The sequence below is a fragment of the Suncus etruscus genome, chromosome 3 (assembly GCF_024139225.1).
Source record: "Suncus etruscus isolate mSunEtr1 chromosome 3, mSunEtr1.pri.cur, whole genome shotgun sequence".
NCBI classification, from domain to species: Eukaryota; Metazoa; Chordata; class Mammalia; order Eulipotyphla; family Soricidae; genus Suncus; species Suncus etruscus.
The window spans coordinates 37,041,642-37,054,682 of record NC_064850.1 but is presented as its reverse complement, the minus strand read 5'-3'; the positions used below and the strand labels follow the sequence as shown (position 1 = coordinate 37,054,682).

General features: G+C 47.8%; 1 protein-coding gene across 1 annotated transcript in view; it reads left to right on the top strand.

Annotated features, from left to right (window-relative positions):
- The window catches only part of BTBD7 (BTB domain containing 7), a 95,491-nt gene extending 91,339 nt beyond the window's left edge, over positions 1–4,152 (top strand). Inside the window, exons 10-11 of the mRNA XM_049769863.1 lie at positions 256–699; positions 1,615–4,152. Of these exons, the coding sequence (XP_049625820.1) occupies positions 256–699; positions 1,615–2,418 (1,248 nt within the window). The 3' untranslated portion in view covers positions 2,419–4,152. The remainder of the gene's footprint in view (positions 1–255; positions 700–1,614) is intronic.
- The last annotated feature ends 8,889 nt before the right edge of the window (positions 4,153–13,041 follow it).

Genomic DNA, 13,041 nt, shown 5'->3' with positions numbered 1-13,041 from the left:
TGCTTACTGGGTAGTGGGTGAAGCTGAGCTCTATTGCTGTATCCCGGGTGACATAGGATTTGTACTGTCCTCTGTATGAAGGTCATTTTCCCTTGAACTCCTGACCTAAAACTTAGAACTGGCCATTGTGCCCTTTACTCTGGCTGAATGTGGTTTTCTTCAGTATTTATCTAACTTCCCTGTCTCTACATTCTCTTCCAGGAAATCGGCTAAGTGTGTGCCAAGTGTGCTGATTTGTCTTTTGGTCCTTTTCAGAATCCTCATAAGTTCTTTCCTGATGAGCGTTTTGGGGATGAAAGTCCACTCTTGACGATGAGACAGTCACAGTCCGGGAGGTGTCGTGTGAACAGCACCCCTGCTGCAGAAACCATGTTTACAGATCTGGACTCTTTTGTGGCCTTCCATCCCCCCTTACCCCCACCACCACCCCCTTACCACCCTCCTGCTACCCCACTCCACAACCAGCTCAAAGCCGGCTGGAAACAGAGGCCTCCCAGTCAGCACCCTTCACGCTCTTTCTCTTACCCCTGCAATCACTCGCTCTTCCACTCCAGAACAGCTCCGAAGGCTGGGCCCCCTCCAGTCTATTTGCCAGGTGTCAAAGTAGCAGCCCCTGATTGTACTACCCCCTCTGGACTGGGGAGACAGACCGTGGCTACTGCCACTGCATCGGCAACAGTCACAGCAGAGAAACAAGTGGTAAGTTGGCTTCACCTGTAGACAGGAGGCTTCTAGATGCAAGCAGCCTTTCTCTGGCCAGAGAAACCCACCCAGGTCTCAGCAGTGCTCCAAAGTGTAGCTGATCAGCCCATAACTTACTACATAATCGTCACGTCCATCTTCCCAGTCCAGAAATGAATTGGTAAGGACGCAAAGCCTTGTGTTAGAATGACACATATATTAAGTCTGTCCAAGCTCATAGTTTACATAAAAAGATTAAAGCAATCATTAAAAATGCTAAAAAAATGGGTGCTGGAGCGGTAGTGCAAGCCATAAGGCATCTATCTGCCTTGTGCACACCAGCTTAGAATGGACCGCAGTTGGATCCCCCAGCGTCCCATATGGTCCCCCAAGCCAGGAGCAGTTTCTGAACATATAGCCTGGGTGTCACAGGGTGTGGCCCAAAAACCAAAAAAAAAAAAAAGCTAAAAATGGTAGTTATCTTGGTTGGAAGTTAATAGTTGGGGAGTTGCCTTTTTATTATCATTGTTACCATAATGTGTCATACTTTTTTGTTGGTTTGCTTGTTTGTTTTGGGTAACACCCAGTGGCACTCAGAGATTACTCCCGGCTCTGTGCTCAGAAGTTACTCCTAGCAGACTCAGGAGAATATGTGGGATGCCGGGGGTCGAACCTAGGTCAGCACATGCAAGACAAACAGCCTGCCCTCTATGCTTATCGCTCCAGTCCAATGTGCCACATATTTGAGGAAGCAAGGACCAAGCTCAGGGGCAGGTCCCCTGGCAGGGGGAGAGGTCATGTTCTCTATGAAGCTGAGTCTGAGTCAATCCCTGGCACCACACATGATCCCATAGTGGGAGAACCAGAAACATGAGCCTCCCAGGAAGGGTCACTGTATCCTAAGCCTCCCTGTCCTTTTGTTTACGGCTGCAGTGTACCCAACCGGCACTAAACGACCTGATGCCAGATATCGCCATGGGCGTGTCCACGCTGTCCCTCAAAGACAGGAGGCTTCCAGAACTTGCTGTGGACACGGAGTCGAGCCAGTCAGTAGCTGATGTTGGGCCCGGGCCTCCACAGCAGCACCTGTCGTGCGTGGCCCAGAGACACACACACACTTCCCGGAAGAAGCACGCACTGGAGCAGAGAGTGGAGGTGCCGCAGGAGTATCCGGACTTCTATGACTTCTCCCATGCTGCTCGCAGGCCGTCCACGCCGGCCCCTGGCAGGCGCAGCCCTTCCCCTTCCAGAGGTGGCTACTTCGGTCCCGACCTGTATAGCCACAGTAAAGCATCACCAAGTGGCTTAAAGTCTGCCTACCTACCCCGTCAGGCCTCTCCCAAGAAGCAGGAAGAAGCGCGGCGAGACTGCCCGCTCTCCCCTGAGCGACACCCACACCGGCAGAAGAGCGACCCTGTGCGCCTCGATGTTGCCGAGCAGCCCCCTGCACGGGCAGACTTGGCCTCCGCAGCCCCTGAGTCCGCTGCGGCTCACAACCGGGGGCGAGTGACCGTGGAAACCGACCTGACCTTCGGGCTGACTTCTAACCGGCCTTCCCAGCCGGCTCCATGTGGCTCAGAAGCTCCGGATGAGAGAGCCGGCAGGAGACTGGCTGACACGGGGGCCCTGGGCCATGGTGCTCAGCGAGTCACTGAGCTGGAGAGGGAGGACTCGCTGAGCCGAGGTAGGAGGTCGCCCAACAAGCCGGACTTTCTCTACAAGAAGTCAGCCCTCTGAGCAGGGGGCCACACCCTCCCCGTGCCCAGAATGGGAAGCATTCCGCTTTCGGGTGCCACCAACAACTCCCAGACGGTCTCTTCATGCCAGCTGATAACTCGATTTCTTTTCCCCTCGTTCCTTCTTTTCTGTATATACATGTTGATTAGACATGGCATGCTGAGAGGGTTATTTTGAATGCTGCATCTGTCTGTTTTATGTTTGAACAATTGTGTGGGGAAGCATTTTTCAGAGCAAGCAAGCTGGCACTTTTTTTCCCTCCCCCTCTCTTTATTAAGGATGGAATTCTTTTGCACTTGTACATCTATTTTATCTGTATTAATTTTATATCAGTATGTTAAACTTTATTGCAACATTTAAAGGACTGTATTTTCATACTTTTTGCATTTTACCTTTCATCTACCAATTTTCACGTGCATTGGATTGCACAGTAAGATGTATTTTCTTATGAAATACTTCTGTTTATTTTTTAATTATAGATATTCCAAAGAACAGCACATCAAAATGCTCCTCTCTTTTCAGTGACTGTCTTATTTCAGAAATCTTCCTGCTCAGTCTTAGAAACCTAATGTCATTCTTGGTTTTTTGTTTTTTAACAAGTGGGGAACTGGTTTTTATTCCTCCAGCTGGAGTCTGGTCAGAACCCCAAAGTGTGGTGGCTCCATGACAGGAAGGGGAATGGCTTTCCTCCGCCAGATAAGGGCCGCAGCTTCACTCTCCGGGGTGCGGTGCCCATATTGGGGCCATGGGACAGACTCACGCTTGTGCAGCAGTTTCATTTCTCGGAATCCTAAAGTTGTGTGGAAGTGGAACGACAATTCCAAGGCCACGCTGAGCCTGAGGGGGTTTCTGGCTCTACGCACCGACTCCCGCTGGGCTGGGGAAAGAAGGGCTCCACTGTCTCCCTGGTCTTGCTCTCTGTGGGAAAACCAGAAAACAAAAGGGCTTCAGTCTTACGGATGTCATTTGGTATTTGTAAGCTAACATGTTCTGTTTTTTTTTTTAAATGTTATTCAAAGTGTGTCTGAATTTTGGTGTCCTAGACAAACTTGTTGTATAATGCATAATGCTTTGTTACTCAAAAAAAATGAAAAAGGAAAAAACGTCCTCCCCTCCAATCCAGTGAAACATTCCCTTCTTGACTTGAACCCATGGGGATGCTGGTCGTGTTTGTCTGAACCATTGAGCACACAGGGTCTGTTAGGTCCTCTCCTGGGAAGGGTGCCACTTGTGCTAAGGCCAATTCCCTTCCTCTCTGTGTAGACACATCCATGTCAGCATTTCCTAGTCACTTCCCTGAGTATTTTCACTCACAGCCGTAGGTAGCGCTGACAAGAAGAGACTTGGAACATCCGCTCTTCTCCGGGTGTTGGGCGCCTCTTTGCCACGTCTGTATATAGATAGAAAACTATGAATCACTCCCACTCACTCAAAAACTATGCAGGGCCAGGGAGCCGCAACAAACTACCACATAAGCAACATACGTGCACTTTCCATTAAGTAGGTTTCTGCTGGGTGTCAGCTGAAACTGGAGTTTCTCTTCCATTCTCTTCCTCTTTTGCCCTGTGGATAGACACTCAGGAATAATCTGACTTGAGAAGCAAAATCCTCGCAGAAGATAAGTCTCAGAGATGGGCAACCACTGTTGCTGCCTGTGGACTCTTCCACACCTTGCGTGACTCTCCATAGCCAATCGGATCAAGTGTACATTGCCTCAGAGACACCTTTATTTTTTTTTTTTTTTGCAAGGTAGGAAAAAAACAATTTTTCATTGTTGATGACTTTATCATCAATGCCAGCATCTTTTTTTGTTTGTTTTTGGTTTTAGGACACACTGGCTATACTCAGGGCTTACTCTTGGCTCTGCGCTCAGAAGTTATTCCTGGTTTGCTCGGGGGACCATATCGGATGCCGGGATTTGAACCAGGGTCCATTCTGTGTTGACTGAATGCAAGGCAAATGCCTTACTGCTGTGCTATTGCTCCGCCCCCAATGCCAGCATCTTTGAAGCCAGTTTCTTTCCATCCATCTATAAATCCAAAAGCTTTTTGCATCTTAGACCTGGGTTCATATTTACAAGCCAGGTGAATATCAGTGTGCCCATTCCTGTTCTAGATTCAAGCAGTCCTGTGCTAGAGCTAAGATAAGCAGAGCTAACTGGGGCAGAAACTGGCATCACTTACCCTGCTAATGATTGTTACTTACTCTTACACAAGATCCTTTGATGCCAATCACTTTGTTGCAAATGTATAAAAGGAAAAAAATCAGTGACCACTGTTCATTGAATTTATGTGGTTTGCTTTGAGTGAGTGAATGACTTAACGACTAGCCTGGGTGTGTAGAGAGAAGCTAGCTTTGCTCCATGGGTTAGGGGCTGGTTTGTATGTTCAGGTTAGTGGGTGGCACTTCTGCTGTGTGATCAAGTGACCAGATAACTTGACTAGCTTCAAGCCGCTTCAGCTTGTGAGCCCCTTAGCTCCCCTTTTTTCTTGCTTACCAACCTTTCGGAAAGTCTGATGAACTGAGGTAATGAGAAGTCCGAAAAAGATCTGTTCTTGGGACACTAAAGCAAAATCATCTGGATTGTGTTAAATGTAGCTCACAAGACTGGACCCGCTACTTGTAGAACTGAAAACCAAATTTCAAGTGTGGCACTGCTGTGTGGCGGTGACAATCAGGCCATCAGACAATCGCCAAGCCAGCCACCTTGTTCCTTCTGATCCTGTCACTTTTTCTCCTTCGATTTTTGTTTTGTGGTATGGGTGACGAATGGCTGTTCATAGTGACCTGTATTCTCCAGAGGGGAAAACAGCCACAGGAAAGTCAAACCTCATCCCCAAGAAAGTAGCAGAGATACCTTATCTCTCATGCATCCCTTTTGCTTTTACTAGGCACACCCCTTTCCCTTCTCTTGACAATAATGACTCCCTACCTTGGAAGATTCCTGTGTTTGCCTTGCTGTTGCACCTGGCCTGGCCTTGTTTTTTGCTCCCCAAATATTTTCATTTCAATTGCCTTCCCTCTTTTACTTTCTCTGGGTGGTTGTTAAAGTTGGACAGGGTGGGGTTGGAGGAAAAAGGGAGGTCCAGCAACGAGGCTCAAGTAGACCCCAAGGAGTCTACTCTCCAGCTCTCAGCTAACCACTGGGCCAACTGCATTGTCTTCATATTTCATCTGCCCCTTAGGGGAAGTGTGTTTCATGAGACCCATGTAAGATAACTTGTTTTACAATTCTAAGACACTCATAGGGTTTTCTTTAACCTGAGGCCTGAGTGCAAAGGGAAATGTTTGTCTCTGACTTGTACAAAAAAAAACCATCTGTTGGCTTTCCACCTTCCGTTGGAAGTTATTACTTAAGCATCAGTGATGGGTGCTAATTCCGGTTTTGCAGTTGTTTACTTGGTCTACTAAGCAATTTACTTTCCAACCTCATTACAGATAATCTTACTACAAGAGTTATATGCACACTGCTCAAAGGTATTTTACTATATTTCCCATGAACACTCTAGTGTGAACAATGTTCTCTGAAACACCGTCCTTCGTCTTTCTAGATGGCAGTCGCTGCTCTATAATTGGATTGGCAATTTTTTTTATTTTTCTATCTTCTAGGAAACCCTCAGACTGTGTTCATCTTCCATGTGCTGAATATTATAATGCTGTGGCCGTTACTCTAGAGCGATCACTTGCAAGTGTGTGTGTCCTGAAAGAACCTTTTGTGTTTGTGTGTTTCTGTGGGTCTAAGAGATGAAAAAAAACTTCATCATGTACCCACCTATGACTGTATTTCTGCGTTCCGGGACAGGTAACTGACTCCAGCACCTGCCCCAATATGGGACAGTTGAAAGGCTCAAGATTTCTGAATTTGAATCACTTGCTGTTTTGGTGCCACCTCTGTTCTCCTGGGAGGTGGTGAGCTCCCACACTGCATTTCTTGTGGTTGTGCTGTTACTGGTATATTAAGTCAAGTGCCTTCAACGCTAAAGGCTCAGAAATTTTTCTTACCTGATTTCATGTCCTATGCAAGTGTTTTTTCTACAACCTGCATAACCAGTACTTTGTAAAACTTGTTTACGCTTCAATTGTACATAGTGTTTTTTAAAGAAATATATAGTATTTTTATTTAGGTACCTCCAAACTTGAATTCGTCTGTGTGAAGCGTTGTAAAACGATACATTTCTCTTTTGAGCATCATTACACTTGTACAAAGGTTTTCACTGGTTCTATTTTTCTATCGTTACTGCAGCATGTAACACTGACTTTATCCTACATTTAGTTGGCATTTCAAATAAATGGCTTGTATAGAACCTGCCGTGTCGGGCACCATCTGTCTTAGCATGTGGCCTGCGGTTCAGCTGGAGGGAAGGGAACACCCTGGGAGACGAAGGCTTTCTAGGCAAACTTACGGTGCTCAGAAGAGTTGAGCTATTCGGGGCTTTTCTTTATTATTAGGGTTTGCTCGGGAATTCTGGATGGAAACACTTTTCTTTCTCATTTGTTTTTGTTTTGGGGCCAAACTCGGTGACGCTCAGGGGTTATAGTGATGCTCAGGGGTTACTCCTGGCTTGGGGGACTATATGGGATGCCAGGGATCAAATCGAGGGCCATCCTGGGTCAGCCGCGTGCAAGTCAAATGCCCTACTGCTGTGCTATCGCTCCAGCCTCTACCCTCTCAACATTTCTGCCCCTGCTAGGTGACATAGCTCCTAGCATTTGTGGTGACAAATGCCCCACAGATACACTTCAGGTCCTCAGATGCTATTTCCCTGTCCAGGTCTCTGAGACTCCCCCATTTTCTCAGTAACTCAGTAACTCCAGCCTCCTCATTGCCCCCCAGATTCCACCCTTCACCTCCCCAATCTCTGGGATCCCAAAGCAATGATACTCAATGATACCGTGATATCCCCATTTTCTGGGCTGGAGCTGGCTTCAGACAGACACCTGAACTTACGTCCAGGGTACCCCTAGTCCTGACCCTCTGCCCTTTCCACCAGCCTCACCCCATCTGCTTTCCTCGCTCAGGGAACCCTCACAACACGACCCTCCTGATGACACTGACAGCTTCCACCCAGCTCCTGGTGGATGCTCAAGACAGGTGGGTCCCATTCCGCCTTTCAGAGGGTCTATCTGCTGAGCTTCACCAGGATCTTCTCGGGTACCCATGGATTGTAGCTGGACACCCCACACTGGTTCCAGTGCTCAGTCCTGAGTTCAGGATTGATTGGCACGGTGGGAAAAGCTACAGGAGGGATGAGCCATCTCTCATCTCCTGTCTTGGGGTCACATTCAGCTGTGCTCAAGGGTCACTGCCCCAAGCAGCCCCATGCCCAGTACCCCTGCAGCTCATTCTCTTGCATATAACCCCCGTCTGCTGCGGCCCCAGGACCAGACAAGCCTGCAGGAAGCAGAGCCTGCTTTTCAGTGGGATGCCCTGGACCCCCACAGCCACCCTGCCTGGGTGTGCTCAGCACCCACCATGGGCCATACAGGGCTCGTTAAACTCAAGAGTGAAAGTGAGGGATAGCTGAGCTCTGACTTCGAGATGTGGAGTGGGAAAGCCCCATCTGTGTGGGAGACAGCACAGTCAGGTAGGGCCCAGTTTAAGGGAACACCCAGGTTCTAACTGAGAAAACTTCCCAAATCCAGGTCAGCTCATTCTCAACAGAGGCTCAGTTACTATCCCAGGTCCAAGTCTGGGAGCACCACAGGGAAATCGCCAACAAGTAGATCAATGCCAGGTCACTAGTTGGGTGTAAAATAAATCTACGAGTTTGTGAGAGCACCCCACACACAGTATCTCTAACCCAGGAGGATGGGCCTGAAGAAGCAGGGTCGCCGTGAAAGATTAATGAACCAAGCCAGTCAGGAGAGAGTCAAGGAGTCAGTCTCCTTTTGTCTTGTGGTCTCTGCCTGAGTCAAAAGCCAGCACTGCCTTTCTTTATTAAACCAACATCCATTCACCAGGAGTGGGAAGGGTGAGTAATTCAGGTGGGCTTTTACTATCAAAAGAAAAGGTTTTGTAGGAAAGAGGAAGTTGGGGGAATGCCTTTGATTTGGGTTAATAGCTGAGTGTTATTTTACAGCTCAGCGGATGTGCTTAAGTTCATTTCCACGCATATTAAGTACCATGGTTTATAAGACTAGGTTTTCGACACCAATGATACCCTTCAGCAGTGTCCACCTCCCTCCACCTTTGTCCCAGTGTCTGCCCCCCACTTACATCCCATGCTCCCCTGTGGTCTGCTCCTCCCAGAAACCATATCTTGGTTCCTGTTTTTTCATGTGCCTGTTACTCCCCTATCTTGTTTCCCTAGAGCCCACATTTGTGAGGCCATCCTGTGTCTGCCCCTCCTGTTCTGGCTACCTTTACACAGCATGATGGTTAGCCTGGGATGTTGATTTTGTGTTAGTGGATGGGTCATGGGTTCCAGGATCATCCTTTTAGGCTAATAAAGCACTTTCAGTTTCTATCTTTCAACCCCTGAAAATATGTATTATTACTTACCAGACTGTGCTGGAACTTTGGTTTGGGGTGTGTATATACATATATACCCCCAAAATATATTTTATTTATATTTATAATACTTATATATAAGTATATATTTATAATACATTTATAATGTTGTTTATAATATTTACATTATATTATTTATATCTATATATATATAGATTTTTTTTTTCTGGTTTGTTTGCTTCACACTGACTGCATTCAGGTATCACACTCCCTGTGGGTTCTTTAGGTTCCAGGGATCAGTTGCTAGTGGCTTGGAAGAGTGGGGAGCCAGGGACATAGGTAGCTTCAGAAAATATTTTATTTAATAAATATTTATTTATTAAATATTAAGTGAAAAGGGAAAGAAGAGAAACTCCTAATTATGGGAGGTGTCTCCTTAAATAAAATTACAGGAACAGGCAGAAACCTTTCCCCTTGAAGATCTTAACCAAAGTGGAGTATTAGAAGGGAATATTGGATTGTAAGTTTAGAATTTTGCTCCTGTAACCCTGCTCTGCTTAAGCTGCAGAGAACAGGGACTAGCACCAGAAAGACAACCAGTTCCAGGAACTTCCTCGCCATACACCAGGACAAATTAAGGAGGGGCCGGAGAGATAGCATAGAGGTAGGGCATTTGCCTTGTATGCAGGACGGTGGTTCGAATCCCGGCATCCCATATGGTTCCCTGATCCTGCCAGGAGCAATTTCTGAGCATAGAGTTCATAGTAACATGAACTCTGCCACGTGTGACCCCCCCCCCCAATTTAAGGAATGCAAGATATCTAGCAATATCTGGGGCCTTTTAGATGACAAATATTTTTGGTTTTTGGGTCACACCCAGTGGCGCTCAGGGGTACTCCTGGCTCTGCACTCAGAAATCGCTCCTGACAGGCACAGAGGACCATATGGGATGCCAGGATTCGAACCACCGTCTGTCCTGGATCAGCTGCATGCAAGACAAATGCCCTATCACTGCTTTCTCTCTGGCCTAGGGTGACAAATGTTATTTAATTGCACCTGAAGTTTGGCGGGGCCCTAGTTCTGCCTCCACTACTTCAGCCAACCTGTTTAAATGTAGCTAATGCAACATGTACTGATAACCTATAATTTCTAACCCCATAAAAGGGACCTAAGAACCTACCTCAGGGTCATTACCTCAGAGAGGTGTGGCTCCAGCAAACTGGTAACTCAGTAACTCCTTTGCCTTTTGCATTACTGATTCTTCTCCTCTGGTCTTTGTGGGGCAGATCTTTGTTTTTGGGTCACACTTGGCAGTGCTCAGGGGCTACTCCTGGCTCCACGCTCAGAAATTGCAGGCTCAGAGGACCATATGGGACGCCGGGATTCAAAACAATGACCTGCATGAAAGGCAAACGCCTTACCTCCATGCTATCTCTCTGGCCCCTCTGGGACATATCTTGAGTCCTTAGCAAACAGGAGCCCTTCTGAATTTAAAGTAGGTGGATGGGTAAAACAGGGTAGGACCTTAGTATGCTTGTCTTCTAGCACTGTCATCCAGACTAGGGCCAAGGTCACCCTCTTTATCATGCAGCACCAGACTAACCTGATGACATTCACTTTCTTTAGGGGCTTTTCCTAATCTAACTCTCCCTGTCCCATTTTTTGTTTTTCTTAGCAACCTGAGCTTCAGGGAAAGTTTGATCAATCAAGGTCAGACCCTGCAAAAGCCTGGAGAGAAAGTTCCCTTCTTTTGTTTTTGTGCCACAGCCAGAGGCACTCAGTAGTTACTCCTGGCTCTGTGCTAAGAAATAGCTCCTGGCACATTTGGAGGACCACATGGGATGCCCGGAAATCGAACCTGCGTTCCTGGTTGGCCATGTGCAAAGCAAATGCCCTACTGCTGTGCTATCTCTCCAGCATATTTCTGACACAACTTCTTGCCCAGGAGGTGCTTCAGGGGAGGTTCTGACAAAGTATGTATATCCCATATATGGAGCACACAGCCTTCATGATTCCCTTATGCCCTGACCCTGTTCTCTCTCCTAGGAGCTGAGAAGGCCAGTGATGTCCTGTCACCCTTAGATCGATCTTTCAGTATGTCCTGCTCCCAGCGGGCTATAGTAGGTAGGAAGCTGAGGCTGCTGGTGGGTTTTTCAGAGCACTCAGAATCTGGAGCACTTTTATCTGCACTGAAGACAGCTACCAACAATGAATGGAGATCAAAGGTGGGTCTTGACAAGGGCTTTCTTGAGCTGTGTTGTCTTTCCACCTGGACTTTGGAAACTTAGCTGTCAAGGAGGACCTGCCCTTTCCCTTAGCCTACAGGCTCTGCACCTTCCCTGCCTCTGCACACAGCAGGCCCTGAAAAAGGAGAGCCTCATTCCTTTAGCTCGGTGCCTCAAGGGGGGTCATGGGCCTTCCTAGGTGGCTGGAAGGCCAGAGTTAAGAAAGTGTTCCCCAGATCAGATAGCAGTCAAGGAAGGAACCACCAAAAACAAAAAGGAACCAGTCCCCTAGGCAAAAACAGCCGCAGAACATAGTCCACATTAGTTTCTTTTTTTTAACCTGCATGGAAAGGAAACTTTTTTTAGGGGGCGCACACCTAGCAGTGTTTAGGGTTACTCCTGGCTCTGTGCTCAGGTGTCATTTCTGGCAATGCTCAGGGGACCATACGGGATGGGATGCCAGGGATTGAACCCAGGTTGGCCATGTACAAGGGAAATGCCGTCCCCGCTGTGCTATTGCTCCAGCCCTTTTTTGTTTTTAGGTCACACCCGGCAATGCTCAGGAGTTGCTCCTGGCTCTGTACTCAGGAATCACCTCTGGTGGTACAGGGGATCATATGGGATGACTAGGATTGAACTCAGGTTGGCTCTGTGCACCATACCGCTGTGTTATCGCTCCAGCCCAGTGTGTGTGTGCACACGCACATTTTGTTTCTGGGTCACACCCGGCGGTGCTCAGGGTTTACTAGAAGTCGCTCCTGGCAGGCACAAAGGACCAAATGGGATATCAGGATTCTAACCACCGTCCATCCTGGATCGGCTGGGTGCAAGGCAAATGCCTAACCACTGTGATCTCTCCAGCCCCGTGTATATATTTTTAAGTGGGACAAAAACATCCCCGAACAACCACTATTTTGAATCTGTTTTATTTCAATATTACAGAAACCTGATTGGAGTTAAGTATGTAATTGTAAGTCCAGTCACAGTCTACAGATATGCATGCGCAATGCCAGGCGTCCTGAATGCCTTAGAAGCAGCTCTTCCCGTGTTCCTGGGCTGCATCAAACATGCATTAATCTCAAGTGCCCTGTGCTGGCCAGAGTCCATGTCTATGAGGAACTGTCAAAGATGGTCAGTAAGAAACATAGTTGTAACAACAGGTTAAGAAACAAAAAGTCTTTCTGGTTACTGAGGGAGGAGCTGTCGCTTATGGGGAACAAGCCCTTCCTTGAGTGGGTGTGGGGAGAGGGTGTCACAGTGTGCTACAGTGAGCCTCATCTCAGATGGTAACTGACCTGTCTGTCCTAAGGAATGTTCTGGCTGCTAAACCCAACATCAGAGGAGACACTTTCAGGCCCAAGGGACATTCTAAAGGCAGTGGGGGGACTTAGAGGAGAGTCCCGTGCTGGAAGGGGGCTTCAGGTAGCTCCCAGGATGACTCAGGAAATATGCCTGATGTACCCTCACTAATCAGGGCAGCCAGTAGCTGGGTGTGGACACATGACAGCCACCAGGACTGGGGTGCAACTCACTCAGGCTTGTGGCATGTGGCACCCAAGCTGAGGGACTCAGCTTCACCCAGAAAGCGCTTGTCAAAGAGGCATAGCTAAGGCTGTTGACTGAAAAACCTGAGGGGCCTCAGGGGGTCCTGCCAGCTATGGGGGCTCATCCCTGGTCCTGCGGGAGGCCTCTGAGGCTGCAACTCGGGACAGAGCAGCTTGTCTCATGAACCTCCCCCCCCCCCCCCCCCCCGGGCAGGGCTGCTGGCAAATGCTAGGATTTCTTTTGCCTTCAGTGTCAAGTTTGACAGGGTGAACAATAAGTTATTGGGTTCACACATTTCCTAACAGAATGATATCAAAGGAGGCCTGTTTTGAATACATGCTTAAGAAGATCCCTGATGATAGAACAAAGCCAGAGAGTCGACTTCGTAAACCACCAAAGTGT